The following is a 21,002-nucleotide window of genomic DNA, read 5'->3' on the forward strand; positions in this document are numbered from 1 at the left end:
AGCATCATCCTTGAACATGCTCCAGTCTGTGTGGCTGAAACAGTTCTGCAGCACTGGAACAATTCCCTCTGGTGACATTTTGTTGTTTTTGGTGACAGTTTTTTATTTTTAAAAGTGGTAGATAAGCAGGGAACAGCATCACAACTTTGTGGTGTGAGATTCTGAGGTGGGGGCAGGGTACAGCTTTACCCTTTATGTTGGTGTAAGCATGGCCTAGTGTATTCTGTCTCCTTGTTGGGATGGGGAGAATGTTCCTCCAACATGGTTTGGTTGAACGAGCATGGTTGAAGTCGCCCATGATAATAGTGAAACTCTTAGGGTGTTTGTTTTGAAGTGAGCTGACTGCATCATAGAGCGCCCCAACGAGTCCTTATCAGTGGCACCTTATCAAAGTTCTCTTGGTAAATAATTGGACCAGCACTTTATCATCTTGAGCTTGGGCAGAGAGGTTGGCCAGGAGTGTTCAGGTGCAGCCTTCTATCCTCAAAGGCACGTGTGGCTGCGGGTTTTCATTCCTACAAAGCAGGAACACACCCGATCATTTGTTGAAGACTGAGACTGAATAAATCAGGTTTGCTCCAGCTTGTTTTCTCGTTGCTTTTCGGAATCAATGCCACTTTCTATTAACCAATGGGCAGGTTCAGGAGATGAACCACCAGAAGCCAGTGAGCATGTCAAGGGCATCATCACAATTTAGTGGGTTGGGGTCTAAGCTGGTAGCTACATTGAGTTGCCTGTAGTCCATGCAGAATCGCCAGCTGCAGTTCTTCTGTTTAAAAGCTGACGCTGTCCATGGGCTGCAGACTGGTTTTCTTCTCAGCAGCCTGCCACTAAGCAATAGGGTGCTGGTAGGACCTTAGCTAGATGGGTGCTGCATTGGCAGTGTTGATGTACTTACTTTGAAGCTGTACTTGGATCATATCAATCTTACAATGTACCTTGACTCTTAAAAAGTAGTATATGTTGCCACTGGCTACAGCTAAATCGCCAATTCATGCTACTAAGATAAGATAAAAAAGCAGAAGAAATAACTTCACCTACATAAAAAAAAAAATTGATTATATAGTATGCTTAAAGCCACACAAGGGAATAAACTTAATGGGAAAATTTGCGAGTACAGTACACTAAAGCGTGGTTCTTAACCTTTTTTGTGCAACAACCACAAAAAATTGTTTGACGTCCATTTCCCCTCTCACTTGACTCATCCCTGAAACACATTAACTCTTCATCTTTCTTCTCACTGGGGAGTTCAAAATGAGTGGAAGTATTTGCATACATCGGACAGCTTTTTCTTAACTTGGTCATTATGAACAAAACAATATGTCTTCTTTTTTGCATGCTTTGTAGCGTTAGCTAATGGCCTAATGGTGTGTTAATACACACAGAAAAAAGTTGACAACCATTGTACTAGATTGTTTAACGTGGTCAACATAGCCTAGAAACGGTCTCAAAGGCACAAAGTCTTTACCCAGTCTTAGTGAAAATTCAGCTTATAACTGGTTGGTGTCATAAAGTTATGCCTGAAAAGTTACAGTTACAAAGTTACAAATATATGCCCTGTTGACACAACTGTTCCCTGGATTATGTGGCAATGCGACACTTTTGTGTATGTATAGTATAGTCTAAATATTATGCAATCTCATCAGTAGATGAAGACACTAGGCTGAATTTTTGCACAGTATATGTTAGGTAAAGAAGAAGTTCACTGAGGAGGCCTTTGGGTATTTTACTTTGATTGACCATCCTACAAAAGACTATAATACTGTGACAGTATTTGTATAATAATTGTTTCAGCCCCAAGACTGAAGGAAAAGAAAGCTGTGATGAAGTGTCTTTGTTTCTATTCATCTGTTGCATCATCTGTCATCCACTGCAGCACTGTTGCCATCTCCAAACCATTAATAGGATATTCTTGTTGTTTTATTTTTAATCAAGGATCTTCTAAACAGGCTAATATTCTTGATCTCCTGAACTGATGAGTTATATTGTGAGTATATATGAGTTAAAAATACTGTAATTAAATTTAATATTACTAGAATCTATAAACAGTGAGACAGTATGAAAAAACTACATTTACCACTTTCCACATATTTGTTATTTAAAAGTTTAGTTTATCAAATGATGTGTTTCTTTACCTTCAGAGTTTGTAGCATGTAAGGTTTGTTAAACATGAGGAAGAGTATCAAGGGTCTACCATGGAGGAGTGTTTTAGCAGATGCGAGTATGTGTAAGAGTATAAATGAGAGCTGCTCTCTTCTCTGTGTAGCTTTTGCCTTCATATAAGGCAGAGGTTAGACTTGATACTGGACTATTTATGTTTGAAGGTTTCAGGTGTTGCTATAACAATGGCTTTCCTTTGGATGTAATTACATGAAATATTGTACTAATGCTTTAAAATGTAACATAAAGCTGCAGCAGTGGTATACTGCAATAAAATGTAATGGTCTTGATGTAATCTACACCAAGGACAGTTACAGTGAATTTTGATAGATTTGTTTTGCTGCTCCATTTTTATTCCATTTCTGTCTGCAGAAGGAAAAACATATATTAATAATGGACTTAAATAACTATCTAATCAAAAACGGGAGCGTAGACAACATCTCTCATTGTTATGAAAATCAACCTCATTCTTGTCCAAAGATTGATTATCCACTCAGTGTGCGAGTGGTGATATATTTTATCATTGGTGTCATTGTACTTCTTACATTATTTGGAAATCTTGTGGTGATCATAGCCATAACTCATTTCAAGCAGCTGCACACACCAACTAACTACCTCACTCTCTCTCTGGCTGTAGCTGACCTGCTTTTAGGAGGGGTTGTGATGCCTCCTAACATGATACGCTCTGCGGAGACTTGCTGGTATTTGGGGATCACGTTCTGTAAAATGCACAGCAGCCTTGACCTGATGTTGTGCTGTGCATCTGTTCTAAATCTTATGTTTATCTCTGTTGATAGATATTATGCAATATGTCACCCCCTGCTGTACCACAGTAAAATGACTCCTCTTACTACTCTGTTCATGATCACTATTTGTTGGAGTGTTTCTGCCAGTGTGGGATTTGGGATGATTTTTCTTGAGCTTAATATTAGGAGCCTTGAAGATTACAGTGATGTCATGTGTGAAGGAGGATGTGTGATGATTCTAGGACCCATAACAGCTTTGGTAATTTCACTGTTCTCTTTGTACATACCTGCCATTGTCATGCTTAGCATATACTTAAAAATCTATCTTGTAGCACAGAGACAATCACGTTCAATACATAATACACTTTCTCAGATGAATACGTCAAAAGGGCAAGCAACCGCTAGTAAAGCAGAGAGAAAAGCCACTAAAACATTGGCCATTGTTATGGGAGCTTTTCTGTTATCTTGGGCACCACTTTTAATCTACAGTATTACTGTCATATACCATGGTTTGAGTGGCCCACCACAACTGTTTGATTTCTTTGGTTGGATTGGTTATTCTAATTCAGCATGTAATCCCATTGTGTACGCATTCTTCTACACATGGTTTAGGAAGGCCCTCAAGATTATTTTGTATGGCAAAATATTCAAGAATAATTCTTCAAGTATGCAGTTGTTTTCAGACTAGAATATATATTTGAGCTTTTTTGCAGTTCTTTCAGTAGCTTGTTTTAGCAAACACCGGTAGAGTGTTTGTTAAAAAGCCATTTTGTATTTTTATTCGTACCTTTTGCTTTTGCCCTTTTCGATACAATAATTTTCTCTCAAATAGAAATGAGAAATAACATATAGAATTACTGATTTACACTGTATTTTCTATATGTAATTATGTATCTGCATTTGATGTCTTGCATATTCATACAGGACAGATATTGTAAGAAACAGAAGTGAATGTATATAATAATTCCCCTCAGTACTGCAGACAGTACGTCTCCACCTTAATTATCGATGTCTACAATAGACACAATTAAAATTTCAGAAATGTGAAGCATTGAAAGCCTTTTGATTTTGAGTTTTTCACAGTAAGACAGGGCCAGCAAGGAGGAGGAGTAGCATGCCTTTATAATAGTGACTTTAACTGTAAAAATACTACCTGGTTGGTCAGTTTATCCTTTGAGTATGTTGTGGTCAACCTTTTTTAGCAACACTTCTCTCAAGCGAAATAGTATTTTTTTTACAGATATTTATAATAAGACATTAAATACACTTCTAACTCCCTTCTGTAATTATCTGGTCTCTGATGTAGATACCAGATTAAAGGAAACCCTTGACACTTTTGTTCCAGTCAAATGGAACATAAAAGGGTACTCATAAAAGTCCTTTTTTCCACCATTGATCCACCAACCCTAACTTGTCAGCTAGTGTGGTGGATGGTGCTTTGAAAAATCGTAGCATAGATCCTTCCATGCTATATGATTTTTGACCAATTTCTCGTCTTCCTTTTTTATGTAAGGTCTTAGGAAAAGTTATTTTCAAACAATTAAATGTGTATGTAATATCAAACAAGTTAGTGGGAAGTTTCAGTCAGGTTTTTATTCCAACCATATTACTTAGATAAATGAAAAATCTGTGACGACATCTGTACAGATGTGCAAATAGTATTATGTTACAGAGGAGTTATACTGCAATACATTAAGGAGGTTTTATTGTTTAGTTTAAATTAAAAGTGTGAGGTGTCCACTGTGGTTAATAAGCACTACAGCTCTGGGGGAAAAGCTTTTAGCATGTCTAGTTGTGCTGATTTTGATGGCCCTGAATCTTCCACCAGAGGGAAGTGGCTGTAAGAGGTGATGTGCAGGATAAGAGGGGTCAGTTGTTATTTTGCTTTCACGCATCATTACCCGGTTGGTGTAGATGTTCTCAAGCACTGGCAGACTACATCCAGTCATCTTCAGCACTGTCCTGATCATGCGTGTTTGGCTTGTTCTTGTGAGATGGAGGAACCAAACCAGATGGTTATAGATAATGTGAGGCAGGACTCAATGATTGCTATGAAGAACTGGATCATCAGGCTCTGTGGCAGATAGAATTTCTTCAGCTGCCTCAGGAAGAACATTCTTCATGCTTTGCTCTTTTGGCGATGGAGACCGCGTTCCTTTCCCACTTCAGATCCCTGTATTTCTTAATTATTCCACTGTTTTAATATATGTAGTATAGTTACAGACGTATACTTCAGTGAAATACAGGATGATTGAAAAAGATTCATCCATTTTCAAAATGATTTATTTCACTGGTAAATCATTACAGAACAATGCAGTAAATGGTTTATGTAATTTTACAAGGTCTCAGTATGAACCTCCTCCAGCTGTACGGACAACATCAACGCCATAGTCAAATTCATCCCATACTCGATTGAGCATGTCGGGTGTTGCTGCACTCACGGCTCTTTCAGTGCGATTTCGAAGATCATCCAGTGTTGTGGAACCGACTGATGAACGACGGACAAGCTGTTGGAGGTTCACTGCTGTCGAAAATCACACTGCACAGTTATGATGGATTCACTCTTATTGAAGTGGAGAACGCAGAATGCTTTCTGCTCAGGGGTCGCATCTCCTCTCAGACTGAAGAGAGCCATCTTCCGGTGACAGTCAGAAACTCTATGAGCCCCCCTTCCAATTGGTATGTGATTGGTTCCTAGGCACCTCACAGTTGTAAAAATATGCCGTTTTGAAATCGGATGAATCTTTTTGAATCACCCTGTATAATGATGAAAACCACAAGGACAGTAATTTCTGACCTGAGTGGTACTGAGTGGTTGAGAATCAGGCAATATGAAGACCAGTCTCATTTTTTAATTTTTCATAGAGAATACAAGTTGCACTAATCAAGCACAAACCCAGTTCCAAAAAAATTGGGACAGTATTTGTAAAAACTAATAAAAACATAGTGACTAGTCAATTCTGTTTGACATATTAAATTGAAAATGGTACAGAAACACAATATTTTATTTATAATTTATAATCTTTATTGTTTTTCATAAATGTACGCTTATTCCAGATTTAATGTCTGCATCACATTCAACAGAAGTTGGGGCAGGAGCATGTTTACCACTGTTTTATCGCTTTTCGTTTTAACAGCACTTAATAATCGTTTGGGAGCTGAATATACAAACTTATCCAGTTTTGAAAGCTGTTTAAGGTTGCCTTGTTTTTTCATTGTTTCAGTCACATTTTTAGTTTTTGAATTTTAAAACAAAATATAAAATACAAAAAGTGATTTTTTTTCAATAAATCATAATACAAAAATAATGTACCTGAATGATGTTATAAGCTTTGTCAAACTTCCTGTTACAAAGTTGAGACACCACGATTCAAGCAGAAGTCTTTTAAAGAGACAAGGGCACACCAAGCAGCTGCCCAGTAAACAGTCCATAGACAGCTATGATAAACCATGAGATCAAGAAATCAAAACACAAGGGAAAACCAAACTGAGAAAAACAAAATTTTAGGCAGGTGTCAAAAAACAGAGAAACCAGATATAATAACTACTTATAACTAACAAGGAAAAACCTTGGGAAGACTTCACAAGGAGCACTGGCAAACACTGTTGAAGGAAGGCTAAATTAGCAAACAGGTGCGAAAGGCTTGTTAAAATTCAGGCAAAAGCGACCTCTGCAGTTGAGGAGGGAATATCTGGTCTGAGATATGACAATCCCCCTCCCTATGGGTGACTTCTACTGCTCCAATGACTCCGGCGCTGACGCTTTCCACCAGGTAGTACATTCCTCTACTCCAGCACCTTGGAGTCCAAGAGTGTATGAACAGAGTAATGCCAGAGAGCCGTCCAACTGTGAATCAGGGTGAATCTCCACCGCATTCCTGAAAATCTGAGTAGAAGAGGACACAGTTTTAAGCAATGATACATGGAAAGTGAGAGAATTACAATCAGAGGCTAGCAGCTGTAAATGATATGAAATATGAATAATCTGCTTAATAGGGAAAGAACCAATATATTTGGGATTTAACTTGCAGGAAGGGAGCTTGAGCGTATAGTTTCTGATGGACAGCCTGACCTTTGGACTTGGCAAGCAGGAGCAGGTTGCAGTTTGTCTGTTATAACAATGGTATAACTGCGTAGGGAGTCCTGAGTGTATTCTGCACATGACAGGCATCAACTCCAGTTCATCTGAGACCTGCTACAATTGGAGTGTAAAAATCTCCCCATCTCTTGGTTCAGTTATTCCACCTGTCCTTTAGATTGGGGGTGATGTCCAGAGGTTAAACTTGTATTAATGTTTAGGAGAGAACATTTCATCTGTGAACTGTGAGTCCTCAGAAAGTCCATAGAGCCTAAAAGCAAAGTCAAGCAAGGCTTCTGCTGTTTACATGGCAGTAGACAGTTTCATTAAATGGATTAAACAATCTGCTTTAGAAAACCTGTGAATTACCACAAGAATAGTGGTATTACTTTGGAATGGGGGCAAGTCAGTTATGAAATCCACGCTGATATGGGACGAGGGATGGCACGGAACAGGCAATCTAAGAGTCCTGCTGACAGCTGTCTAGGGGTTTAGATTGTGCGCAGACAATATAATCATTAACAGATTTTGTCACATCACTTTTCAGTGTGGGTCATCAAAGTTTATTTCTTACCAGACCTAAAGTCTGCTGAATACCGGGATGTCCAGAGCTGGGTGATGTATGAACTCACTGCATAAGATGGTTTCTGACACCTTGAGGCACATAAACCTTGTCTCCAGGACACTCAGTTGGCCAAACATAAAATCTCAAAGATGCTGTGGGAGGAACATTTTTCTCAGAATATGCTGTCCTACAAAACTACATTATACACTTTAAACCACATAACACAAAATAGGGCTGCAAGATAAATCATATTTTTATTGTTGTTGCGTTATTATCTGCAGTGAGCACATCGTTAGTGCAGCGTTGACCGATCTAATTACCTCATACACGCAGCAGCAGAGAGACATCATCATGACAAGCCTGCTTCTCTGCTCTGGGACTGAACTTGCTCTCTCAAGTGGAAGACGAGGAAAACACACACTCGGACACCTAAAAATGTTGCCCACAACTTAGCTTTAATGGAAATTCAGTTCAAAACAGCTGCAAAGTGGACACACAGCACACAGACTAGCTCAGGCTGTACTGTTTTTCTGCCTTAGCCAGTTGGGCTATGGAAGCTCGCTAATTTACACCCCCCGGAGTCCTTCAAAATAAGAGTCCCGGACCAGCTAAGAACACAGTGCCTAACTACACACAGCAAAAAGCAAGAGCAATGTTATTTTTACACTAAATACAGCCCAGTGTGTCTGATGCCACAATATTTAATATCTAAACAAAAAAATAAAATGAAACAAAAATATATTTTTGTTCTTGTATGCATATATAAAATATAAGTACAGCCCGAATTCCAAGAAGTTGGGACGCTGTGTAAATAAATGTAAATAAAAACAGAATGCAAAAATGTGCAAATCTCATAGACCCATGTTTTATTCACAGAAGAACATAAAACACATATCAGATGTTGAAAGTGAGACATTTTACCTGTTGGGACAGGGCCGTGTCTACCATTGTGTAGCATCCCCTCTTCTTTTAACAACAGTCTACAAATGTTTGGGAAATGAGGAGACCAATTTCTGGAGTTTTGGGAGAGGAATGTTGTCACATTCTTGTCAAATATAGGATTCTAGCTGTTGGGTCTTCTTTGCCTGATTTTTCGTTTCATGATGCACCAAATGTTTTCTATTGGTGAAAGGTCTGGACTGCAGGCAGGTCAGTTCAGCACCCGGACTCGTCTTCTGCGAAGCCATGCTGTTGTGATGGATGCAGTATGTGGTTTAGTATTGTCTTGCTGAAATATGCAAGGCCTTCCCTGAAAGAGATGCTGTCTGGATGGGAACACATGTTGTTCTAAAACCTCTATATACTGTTCAGCATTGATAGAGCCTTTCCAGATGTGTAAGCTGCCTAATAATGCACTAATGCAGCCCCAACCCCATACCATCAGAGATGCAGGCTTTTGAACTGTGCAATTTTGATGATATTACGTAATGTAGATGGTGGGATAGCCAAAGTCTTTTCAATTTTATGTTGAGGAACATTTCTCTGAAATTGTTTCACGATTTTTAGACGCAGTTTTTCGTAGATTGGTGAACCTCTGCCCATCTTTGCTTCTGGGAGACTCTGCGTCTCTAAAATGCTCTTTTTATACCCAGTCATGTGAGTTAGTTGCAAATTGCTCCTCCATTTTTATCAGAACCTCCTACTTTTCCAGGCTTTTGCCCCAACTTTTTTGAAATGCGTTGCTGCCATGAAGTTAAAAAAGAGTTCATGTTTTTCATGAAATGGTAAAATGTCTCACTTTCAACATCTGATATGTGTTGTGTGTTCTATTGAGATTGGCAAGTCATTGCATTCTGTTTTTATTTACATTTATGTACATTTTACACAGTGTCCCAACTTTTTTGGAATTGGGTTTGTATTTTCTTGTTCATTTTTCTGGTGAAATCAGTGGTTTGAAAGTTTGTCATACTTCAAGGTCACGTAACCTGCTATGGCGTTTGGTTGGCTGTTTCACAGTTGCAGCTTCAAATATGTTGCAGGATGCTTTACATTATGAATTTAAGGAGATCTTCCCAAGATTCGACACTGGAATACCTACAACCCTTGCTCATGTTAAAGGTACATTGGTTAATATTCAAAATGATGATACTGAAAAATAATAAATAATAAATTTCAAAAGCTATTCCAAACAGTAAAGTGTTTCAAGACAGTATGTTGTTTGTTCTTAGACATTTTAGTTGTGGAATGTAATTTCATATATATATAAATTTGTGTCCATATGTTTGTTTTCCATATGGATGAGGTGTTGAAGTTTAACCTACCAACTTGCTGCCTTATTTTCTCAGCCCTCCAAGCACTGCTTAGTAACTGTTGCTATCCACCATTGCTTTGAGCCTTAAGGTTGTTACACGTCACTTGAATTTGAAGCAGTATGCTTTTACCTATGATAATTTGTGGTGTTTTTTCTGGTCTTTGCACACCTCAGCTGTCTGTTTTGAACTTGGTCATGTCGTCTTTTTTGGGTCTGTCCACTGTATACTAGTATACTTTAGCAGAGAGATGATTACTTTCAGGTTTTTAAGTTTGCTGTGTTTTTTTCCCTCATATTTATACATTTCAGCAATCTTGAGTGCACACGTGTGACATGTAACATACTAAACAGTCAGTGCAAATAAGTGTTATGTTACAGAGGTGTTACTGTAATACAGTGAGGGAGGTTTGTTTGTTTTAGTTTAAGTTTAAAGTGTGACGTATCCAGCGTGGTTAATAAGCACTACAGCTCTGGGGAAAACGCTGTTTGCAGCATGTCTGGTTGTGCTGGTTTTAATGGCCCTGAAACTTCGACCAGAGGGTAGTAGCTGTAAGAAGTGATGTGCAGGATGAGAGGGGTCAGCTGTGATTTTGTCTTGATACTTCGTTACCCTGCTGTTGTAGATTACATCCAATGATCTTCTCTACTGCCTTGATTATACGCTGGAGTTTGGCTCGTTCCTGTAAGGTAGAGGAACCAAACTAGATGGTTATGAATATGAGGATGGACTCAATGATGGCTGCACAGAACTCTGTGCAGGTTAAATTTCTTCAGGGTGATGGCCGCACTGCTGTCAAGACTAGGTTATAGCCTGATGTAATAACATTGTGGGATGTTAGCATGTTTGAAAGTGGTATCTATTAAGTTGGCTTACCCACTTTTTCATAGGGTTACCCAAAAATTTGTTTCTGCTGACTGCACTGCTTAAAGCCAGTAGAACATTTGTGGAAGCATCTGGAGATCATAATTTACAAAGGGCCCCTTGGAATGTTCAAGATTTAATGATTGTGTAGGAGTCATTGGTCTAAAATCGCACCTAAATGCTGTGAGAGATTTGTTTTTTCAAACAAAGGCTTCTTCATCCAGTATTAAATAAATGTCAGGTAGCATGTACTTTCTGTGTCATTTTACACTTTCATGGATTGTAATGTTAATCTCTTTATGTGAATAGTTTAACTTGGTGAATGTTTGGTCCAAATTTCATATGAATAGCTGCACTGGAAATACATTTAATGTATTGACATGTTAAATACTTATTTCACTGTGCTTTCCACATTCACGTGTGCCTTGATTTTGTGCCTTATTTTTGAACTTGCACTATGATGACAAAAGTAGGGTGCAGCATATGGAAATACAATGAAATACTGAAATAATACTTGAGCTTTTATATTCTGCTGTGGGAAATGGTCAGTGTAGCCGGTCACGCATCCCTAGCCATGCGTCTTTCACTCAGAGGTTCAGATCTGACCGTTTGTTGAAATCTCTTGTAGCCCCTCTACAGATGAGCAACATCTGAAGATGTTGCATCATAATAAAAGAAGGGTACTAAATTACATAGGCTATGAGAAATTATTACATATGTAGGTATGTGAACAGTGAGTAAAGCATGCATGTATTCCATGTCTGTTTTTGTGTGACTGATGGGGAGGTAATAATAATGTTTCTAATGAGGCCAGTCAGAGATTGGTTGATCAAGGAGGTTATGAAAAGTGCAGCATGGAGGTGTGTCTTGGTGGAAAGGTGTACACAACTGTGTGAGAGCAAGAGTATAAATGAGAGATGCTCTTGTCTCTGTGCGGCTTTTGCCCTCATGTGCAGCCAGAAATTAGATATCATTATTCTTTAAGTTGTTTATGTCATATGACTGCGGTAAGACTAATTTTTATCTGTAATGTTTTTAGTATTGCACTAATTTTGGCTTTACTTTATACATAAGAATGCAGAATGAAATGTAGTATTTGTTGACTTTTCTATGAAATTGTTTTTAAATGTATGATTTAAAAAATGTTAGAGATATCCTGCAATAGAAAATAAGTATGAAATGTAAACATACAAACAATAATTTCTTATCTAAATGAGGAGAATGTCATCTTTATTTCTCTCCACAGTGGGAAAAGCACACCTAAAATGATTGACTTACAGAACTTCTTAATCCAAAATGGGAGCAGAGGAAATATTTCTCTTTGTTTTGAACATCATCCTAACTCCTGTCAGAAGTTTGTCTATCCACTGGCTGTGAGAATTGTAACTTACGTCCTTCTTGGTGTCCTTATACTTCTTACATTATTTGGAAATCTTGTGGTGATCATAGCCATAACTCATTTCAGGCAGCTGCACACACCAACTAACTACCTCACTCTCTCTCTGGCTGTAGCTGACCTGCTTTTAGGAGGGGTTGTGATGCCCCCTTGTATGCTGCGCACTGTGGAGACTTGCTGGTATTTGGGAAGCTTATACTGTAAAACACACAACAGCCTAAACCTGACTTTATGCACGGCATCTGTTTTAAACCTTACATTTATCTCTGTGGATCGATATTATGCAATATGTCAGCCTCTGCAGTACCACAGTAAAATGACTCATGTTACTGCTCTGTTAATGATCGCTGTTTGTTGGAGTGTTTCTGCTGCTGTGGGATTTGGGGTGATTTATCTAGAGCTCAGTATTCGTGGCATTAATGATTACAGTGATGTTTTATGTGAGGGGGTATGTATAATGTTTGTAGGGCCCACCACAGCTGTAGTATTGTCAACATTCTCTTTGTACATCCCTGCCGTTGTCATGCTAAGCATATATTTGAAAATCTATCTTGTAGCACAGAGACAAACACGTTTAATACACAACACACTTTCTCAGATAAATACGTCAAAAGGACAAGCAACTGCTAGTAAAGCAGAGAGAAAAGCCACTAAAACATTAGCCATTGTTATGGGAGCTTTTCTAGTGTCTTGGTTACCATTTATAATCTACAGTATTGTTGATACTTACTATAGTTTGAGCATTCCAGTACAATTGTTTGATTTCTTTGCTTGGTTTGGTTTTTCAAATTCAGCATGTAATCCTCTTGTGTATGCATTCTTCTATGCATGGTTTAGAAAAGCTCTCAAACTTATTCTATATGGCAAAATATTCAGAAACAAATCGTCAAGAACAGAGTTATTTTCAGAATAGATAATGACTGGTCACGCTCAGTCGTTTCATTTATTTCATTTCCCCCTCCTTTATACTATTTCAGGGGTGCCCTGTCTTTTCCACAAAGGGCCAGTGTGGCTGCAGGTTTTCATTACAAACAATGAAAACCTGTAGCCACGCAAGCTCTTCACAGATAGGAGTAGACACCCCTGCACTATTGGGTTTCTTTTTACCTAAAAAGCATTTTTTGCCCTTTTTTCCTTACAGTAATTCCCACCCAAATAATGTATGACACATTTGTACACAGTTGTTATATATGTATATTATTATTTGTTGGACAAAGAATAGTTGATAAGTAATACATATATTCAAATTTATATATGTACTCATAGACCTACACGGATATTTGTCTTGTACAAAACAGATAAATGTAGTAGCAACCACTTTATATGTAGTATTTTTAGCTTGTCAGTACATCTGTCTTACATATGTCTACATGTCTACAAGAAATTAAATAAGAAAGAAAGAAGTATAATCTATTTAAAACCCTTGTTTTGGTTTGACTGTTTTGACTAACAACGGAAGATCCGCCAACAGATAACTGATCACATGAACATCAGAACAATATTTTTAACATAAATGGTATATGGATTTTGCAGGTGATGATAATAATAAGTGATATTTTAGAAGTTGTTTCTGTTTATAGAAAAAAAAATGTACTCCATTTCTTGTTGCCTTGGTTTTTAGATGGTGTCACCTGCCTACGTAAAGCCAAACTTTGAGTTTCATATTAAAAGACAAAATACTAAGTCTTTTTTCCATCTGGATCATTCAGCATTCAGCAGAGACATGATGTTTTAGGATTTTGTGCTCTGAGATATTTTAAATTTTTATATGCAGTGATTTAAACACATCACAGGGAGTTGGATTAGTTTTGGAAGTTGCTTTTCAGAAAGCTGTCATCTTTAATCTGGTTTCTTTAAGATAATAGCAATCATATTTAATCCAGTTGTACTTGGTCAGGCAGCTGATCCATCCCAGTGTGTTCGTGCATTTAGAGCTGCATATGAAAATGTTGGTTAACGCAGTAATTCTCTCCTGGGAACTACCTGTCAGGTTTTTATGTTTATCCTGCTTTAGTACGCTTCGCTCCATGAAGAAGACCTTGTCAGTTTCTGAGTAAGGTGAAGCAGAAGTGTAAAACACTAGATCTAGATACAGTTTCACTGTCATTTTCTACCTACTGTCGTCCTCAGAACAAACAGATTTAAGCATGTAATCACACAGCCTTTTTGCAATGTTTCTGTTGGATATTCAGTTGCATTTAATTACAGTCCACATTGTCTGATCTGAACAATAAACAACCCATAAAATTCAGTGAAAATTCCAATAAGAAAATCGTTGAACAGCAGAGTTCTTTAGGGATGTTTCAGTTGAGCTTTATGCCCTCAATCTGAGTCCTTTAATACTGAAGATTATCCATTTGTAGATTAGGCTGCCAATTAATGTCATTGTACATTCCATTCAGTGTTCTTCTTGCATGGATGATTAAGAAATAATAATAATAATAATATTTCTAATGAGAACAGTTAGAGATTAGTTGATCATTAAGAAGAATTTCAAGGGTGCAGCATGGAGAAGAGTTAAAGGTGAACACGTCAGTAAAAGTATAAATAAAAGCAGCTCCCTTGTCTGTGGGGTTTTGCCCTTATGTGCAGGCAGAGATTAGGCCTTATAGATATCATTATGCTTCAAGCTTTTAATGCCATATGACAATAGTAAGACTCACTCATATTTATCTCTAATTTGTTTGTAATGTGTGAATTATGACTTTGCACAAAAGAATAAAGAATGAAAATGTAATATCTGTTAAATATTACATTAATGTTCTAAAATTTGCAATACAAAACATTTTTCAGATGTATATTGCAATGAAATGTAATGGTAAAATCTATAATAATATATTATTTTTTACTTAAATAATGATACTGGGAGCATAGGGAAGATTGTTTTTGTTATGAACGTCTTTTTAATTCAGGTTTAACTCCACTGGCTGTGAGATTTGTAATTTATCTCATTCTTGGTGTCATTGTACTTCATACATTACTTGGAAATATTCTGGTGATCATTTCCCTCTTCGTGAGTTAGTTCCCCTCTCCACTCATCTGGGTCCAGGCAGATGAGAGCAAGACAGCTGGCTGGGGAAGACGACGAAGGAAACAGCACAAAATTAGCACAGCTGAAAGTGGTCACCCGGCATTAAATAGACAGCGGCCGTCACCACGACGCAGCTGGCACTGGATGGGAAAGCACTAAAGGTGCTTGTGGATCTGCAACTGAAACAACATGACAACCTAGCAGCGTTGATTACATCCCTCCAGCGGGGGCTGGTAGTGTGGTCAGCCAGGCAGCTGGTCCTAAAGAGGTGGATGCTAAAAGAGACAGTAGATGAGGGTACTGGCAGCAGAGTTGAGCAAGACGGTTCGACAGGCATACTCAGCGTTCGAGGAGTTTGCACAGGAGGAGTTGGTGCTGGAGCACTTCCAGAACACACTGCTGCCGGAGGAGTTGAGCATAGCGCATGCAGCTCGCTGCACTGGCCAGCTTTCAAGCAGCCGCTGTTGAGGCAGAAAGAGCAGAGCTCAAGACGATCGCCAACAGCTTAGTCAATGTGTAGAAGAGGAAGTAGCTCCTGGTTGTGGTGGGGGGCCTGAGCCAAGTGTACAAGCTCTGGTTTATACCTACACAGGCTGTGTGCATACTTGGCCAATTTTTTTTTAAGTTGCAAAATAAAAGGCAAAATATTAAGTCATTTTCTTCCTGTGAATCGACCAGCACCAGAGACATGATGTGGTAGTGCTCTGTGCTCTGTGTGCTCTTACAGTGCTTGAAACAAACACAGCACAGTGAGCTGCATTAAGCTTTTGAAGTTACTTAAACTTTAGTTGAGGTTGGAATGATTTTGCTTGTCAAAAAGTTGTAATCTTTAATCCAGTTTCTTTAAGCTAGTAACAAACATATATAATCTAGTTGTAATTGGTCAGGCAACTGATCCAGCCCAGTATGTTTGTATATTTAGAGCTGCATATGAGGATGTTGGCTAACGCAGTAATTCTTTCCGAACTCTGGGAAATTCGTATGTTTTATCCTGCTTTAGTATGCTTGATTCCATAAGGAGAGCCTTGTCATTTACTGAGTAAGTTGAAGCAGAAGTGTAAAACATTAGATCTAGCTACAGTTTTACTGTATATTTTCTACTAAAAATCTTCCTCAAAACATACACATACATGCATATTTTTCCTAAAAATTCAATTGGATGTTAATTTATATTTAGTTTAATTATAGTCCACACTGTCTGAACAGTAAACAACTCATACAACATAAATAAAAAATCAAATAAAAATTCAATAAACAGCACATTTCTTTAGAGATGTCTCCAGTTTAGCTTTTTGCTCTAAAATCCTGAATATTGAGGATCATCCCTTAGTAGGTAAGATATTCTGGGCTGCCAGTTAATGCCTGTGTGTATTGAATCCAGTGTCCTTTGTTGCATGATGTAATGATGTTTCTCATGAGGACAGTTAGAGATTGGTTGATCATCAGGAAAAGTATCAAGGGTGCAGCACAGAGAAGTGTTTTAGTGGGAAGGTGTACACGTCACTAAGAGTATAAATGAAAGCTGCTCCCTGGTCTGTGGAGTTTTGCCCTCATGTGGAGACAGATGCTTCTAGGTTTGAATGTCATATGTTGTCAGACTTACTAATATTTGTCTCTAATATTTTTGTAATGTGCTTGCACAAAAGGATGAAGAATGAAAATATAATATCTGCTAAATATTCTATTAATGTTTTAAAATATCATAACACTTTTTCAGAGTTATATTGCTATGATATATTAGGATGAAATCTACAAGGATATTAATTTCTCACCATAATAATGAGAATTTTGTCTTTTATTATTCTATTTCTGTCCACAGAGGTTAAAGCGCACCTGAAATGATTGACTTACAGAACAACCTACTCCAAAATGGGAGCTTAAGAAATTCTTCTTGTTATGAACGTCATCCTAGTTCATGTCAGACGTTTTTCTATCCACTGGCTGTGAGATTTGTAATTTATCTCATTCTTGGGGTCATTGTACTTCTTACATTACTTGGAAATCTTCTGGTGATCATAGCCATAACTCATTTCAAGCAGCTGCACACACCAACTAACTATCTGATTCTCTCTCTGGCTGTAGCTGACCTGCTTGTAGGAGGGCTTGTGATGCCCCCTTGCATGATACGCACCATGGAGACTTGCTGGTATTTTGGGACTACATTCTTTAAAATACACAGCAGCCTTAACATTATGTTGTGCTGTGCTTCTGTTTTAAATCTTACATTCATCTCAATTGACAGATATTATGCAGTATGTCACCCCCTGCAGTACCACAGTAAAATGACGACTCGTGCTACTCTGTTCATGATTGCTGTTTGTTGGAGTGTTTCTGCTGCTGTGGGATTTGGGGTGATTTTTCTAGAGTTCAGTAATCGTGGCCTTGAAGATTACAGTGATGTTATATGTGAGAGTGGATGTATGGTGGTTTTAGGACCTATAACAGCTTTGATTTTGTCAGTGTTCTCTTTGTACATCCCTACCATTGTCATGCTTAGCATATATTTGAAAATTTATCTTGTAGCACAGAGACAATCACGTTCAATACACAACACACTTTCTCAGATGAATACGTCAAAAGGGCAGTCAAGCATTAGTAAGGCAGAGAGAAAAGCCACTAAAACATTGGCCATTGTTATGGGAGCATATCTAGTGTCTTGGGCACCGCTTCTAATCTATAGCATTGCTGACATAAATCATGGTTTGAGTAGCCCACTGCAATGGTTTGATTTCTTTGGCTGGATTGGTTTTTCAAATTCAGCATGTAATCCTATTGTGTATGCATTCTTTTATGCGTGGTTTAGAAAAGCCCTCAAACTTATTATATATGGCAAAATATTCAGATACAATTCTTCCAAAACAAAGCTGTTTTCAGAATAGAATATTTCTGGTCATGCAAAGTTGTTTCATGTGGATGTTTACCCAACCTTCACATTTTTTGGGTTCTTTTTTTTTTTTAAACCTCAAAAGCCTTTTTTGCCCTCTTTTTCTACAGTAATTCCATCTGAAATACAAAATGAGGAAATCCAGTTTAGTAACTGAAGCATTTTTTCTGTACAAATTTTATATTATTTTTTGATTGAGAGAAAATATTGTACTACTCTGAAATATTTAATATGTCCACACAAACCTACACAGATATTTTGCTGGTTCAATATTGATAATGTAATGAACAGAAAATCTTGTGTAGTTTTTGAGTCTTGTGAGTACATCTGCCAATATGTGTACAGTATCATGAAGTCTACAACAAATAAAGTAGAAAACATAGAAATGTAAGCTTTGTAATAACATTCAAATTTTTTTTTACTAATGAAAGAAAATTGATCCACCAAAAGATTTGAGACCACACCATCTGAAGAACATGCATATTTAACAGAACAGAAATGGTATATGAATTTCAGTGATATTTAGTGATAATATTGATTGTTGTTAATTGAATCATATTTAACATTTATGTACCTTTAAATAAGCAAACGTTTTTTTTCCATTTTATGCCGCCCTTTTTCAGTGTTCCACTTGTATACATAAAGGGTAAATATTTAGCTTTTCAGTTTCAAAATAAAAGACAAAATACAAAAAGTAATTTTCTTCCACTGAATCAGTCGACACCCACTGAGCATCATTATGTGGACAATGGTTAATTTTCTGTAAATATCGCACGTATTTAACTTTCCAGATGTATTTTCATTACACTCAAAATTCATTCTGAAACATTTATAACAATATTATGAGCTGTGATAATTGTCTGATTATTGTTATGATATATTTTTTTTTATCAGCATAAGCCTAGTAATAAATGAATCTAAATGAGGTAGCCTTCAGATTGGACAACAGGCTGTGGGACCACCCCATGGACCGGGAAGTTGAGTGCCCTCCACAATGTTATAATGCTTTCCACCCTATCACTGCCACATCCAGAACTGCCCAATGTGGGAAACCAGATAATGCATTTGGGGCTCATTTATCTTTCTTATCAGGAACATGCTTGAGGGCAGGTGCCTATACTACAGGTAGTCTGGTCAGTTACAGGGAAAAACTGGTGTCCATTTTGGGTCCTTCTCCTCTAATCTCTGGGGTGTTCCTCAATGTCACTTCTTGGGAACAACATCAGCAGGGTCGCCTCAGAGCATTCATAGGCTAGGTGTGGTCTCACAGCACACCTAGCCCCATATGCTGCAAATTGGGCAGCACAGAGCAATGCTTCTCAGCTGCTTCTTGTCCTGGGATCCCGCAGCTACTTCCTCTGTTGGGCCCTGAATGGAAAGCCATGAAGGACTACTTCCAGGAAGCTTTGGCTTTGGGCCTTATATGGCAGGGGCCAGTTTCTTATTTGTAGTAGGATAGGTGCCTTCATCACTGCATTTATTACAAAGGCTTAAACAGATTTACAGTAAAAGATCCCTGCCCCTTGAGGTCTCAGCCTTCAAGGCGCTGCAACAGGCTTCAGTTTTTTATAAGCTGGACCTCCGCAGTGCCTACAACCACATCCAGGTTTGGGAAGGTAATGGGTGAAAGATGGCCTTTGTCGTTCGATCAGGCCACTATGAGTACCTGGTTCTGCCCTTTGTACTGATGAATGCTTCCAGTGTTATATTATTGAGACCTTAAGGGAGGCTGTAGATCTGTACATCTTCATGTCTCTGGTAGATATTTTCATTTATAGTTGTTCCCTAGATGAACACAGAATTTACATTAGAAGGATTCTCCAGCTTTCTATGAGGAACAGTCTTTATGTCAAACTAGTGAAATCTCATTTCCATGCTCTGTCAGTCATTTTTCTCAGATTTAAAGGTATCCAGAGGCCAACTGGTCATGGATCCAACCAAGACTGAGGCGGTCATGGACTGGCCAGGCCCCACATCTTTTCGGTTGGTCCAATTTTAGCACCGCAGCTGCTTCATAAACATTCTTGGTGAAGGTCAGTGCTTTCGATAAAGGTGTAGGGGCAGTGTTTTCTCAGTGTTGGCCATGACAGGAATCTGCACATTTTTTTCGCAATGCCTCACACCCCCAGAGTGAAAATGACAATCGGACCGGAGAGCTCTTGACCGTGAGCTATGGTAGAATGGATTGCAGGGACACGTGTACCAACTGGGAAGTGGGAAGTGTGAGGGAGCATGCCTGGATGTAGCAGCGACATTGACAAGCTGGTGTCAGTGAAACAGTCAATGAGCTGTTTCCTATCTGTGCTGCATCCAATCCAGAGTCCATGTTGGCTGCTGATCTTCATGGCTGGCTTCCATTTCTTCACCAGCTTAGGTTTACAGCATTGACTGGCACGGTGTACCCTCTTCCTGCACTGCCAGCACAACAGTTATCTACTTTTCAAACTCCTTCGCTGTATCACATTTTGTCTCTGCACCACTTCTCTGCCTCTTCTTGCACTTGCTGTCACTGCAGTCTAACTGTGCCACCTTCACCTGGTCCACCCACCCCCCACTGCCACAACAACCTTGAGTTGCTGCAGGTATGTTGGCCCACTCCCCACACCATCATAACTCCTTACCTCAGGTAGATGGATTGGAGTTGTTGGGGTGGCTTCGACCACAATGTACACAGAGACGTCAGGGGCTGATAGCAGCATTGGGTGAGGTTGCCATGGGAGACATAAGTTCACTGTATTTACATTCTGCATTTATGGCATTTGGCAGATGCTCTTATCCAGAGCAACTTACAATGTGATTGTTTTTACATAGGCGATGGTAGTGTTAGGAGTCCTTATTCCAGAGCTAGGATCGAGAACCTTAGATCCCCATGCTCAGTGCCAGGCATTAATTGTAGTGATGTTTAGCACATCACAATTAGACTATGGAGTAGTGAAAATATCCTCTAGAGATGAATCATGCTTCTCTTTCTTTGACCAGCAGAATTTTGCCTGTTTGAATGCATAGAGCCGGCTGTAAAGCTTTCTAGA

The 21,002-nt window shown here is 38.5% G+C and overlaps 3 protein-coding genes across 3 annotated transcripts; all 3 read left to right on the top strand.

Annotated features, from left to right (window-relative positions):
- The first annotated feature begins 647 nt into the window (after positions 1 to 647).
- Positions 648 to 3,594, top strand: LOC118816294 (trace amine-associated receptor 1-like). The gene is made up of 4 exons (XM_036582819.1): positions 648 to 665; positions 2,267 to 2,290; positions 2,641 to 2,881; positions 2,954 to 3,594. Exons 1-4 carry the CDS (start codon positions 648 to 650, stop codon positions 3,592 to 3,594), a joined length of 924 nt encoding a protein of 307 aa, XP_036438712.1.
- Positions 3,595 to 11,927: 8,333 nt separating this feature from the next.
- LOC118816295 (trace amine-associated receptor 1-like) lies at positions 11,928 to 12,971 on the top strand. The gene is made up of 2 exons (XM_036582820.1): positions 11,928 to 12,258; positions 12,331 to 12,971. The coding sequence occupies exons 1-2, from the start codon at positions 11,928 to 11,930 to the stop codon at positions 12,969 to 12,971; spliced, it is 972 nt and encodes a 323-aa protein (XP_036438713.1).
- A 2,409-nt stretch (positions 12,972 to 15,380) lies between these two features.
- On the top strand, positions 15,381 to 17,968 carry LOC118816296 (trace amine-associated receptor 1-like). Its single transcript, XM_036582821.1, has 4 exons — positions 15,381 to 15,552; positions 15,817 to 15,838; positions 17,002 to 17,255; positions 17,328 to 17,968. Exons 1-4 carry the CDS (start codon positions 15,381 to 15,383, stop codon positions 17,966 to 17,968), a joined length of 1,089 nt encoding a protein of 362 aa, XP_036438714.1.
- The last annotated feature ends 3,034 nt before the right edge of the window (positions 17,969 to 21,002 follow it).

Source organism: Colossoma macropomum, unplaced genomic scaffold (genome assembly GCF_904425465.1).
Source record: "Colossoma macropomum unplaced genomic scaffold, Colossoma_macropomum, whole genome shotgun sequence".
In the NCBI taxonomy this organism is placed as follows: Eukaryota; Metazoa; Chordata; class Actinopteri; order Characiformes; family Serrasalmidae; genus Colossoma; species Colossoma macropomum.

Coding starts and splice junctions, on each gene's coding strand:
- LOC118816296 (XM_036582821.1), top strand. CDS start 15,381: ATGAGGGTACTGGCAGCAGAGTTGAGCAAGACGGTTCGACAGGCATAC. Junction 15,839..17,001: donor CTTGAAACAAACACAGCACA/GTGAGCTGCATT, acceptor ACGTCATCCTAG/TTCATGTCAGACGTTTTTCT. Junction 17,256..17,327: donor GTATTTTGGGACTACATTCT/TTAAAATACACA, acceptor TCATCTCAATTG/ACAGATATTATGCAGTATGT.
- LOC118816294 (XM_036582819.1), top strand. Junction 2,291..2,640: donor TGCCTTCATATAAGGCAGAG/GTTAGACTTGAT, acceptor TCTTGTCCAAAG/ATTGATTATCCACTCAGTGT. Junction 2,882..2,953: donor GTATTTGGGGATCACGTTCT/GTAAAATGCACA, acceptor TTATCTCTGTTG/ATAGATATTATGCAATATGT.
- LOC118816295 (XM_036582820.1), top strand. CDS start 11,928: ATGATTGACTTACAGAACTTCTTAATCCAAAATGGGAGCAGAGGAAAT. Junction 12,259..12,330: donor GTATTTGGGAAGCTTATACT/GTAAAACACACA, acceptor TTATCTCTGTGG/ATCGATATTATGCAATATGT.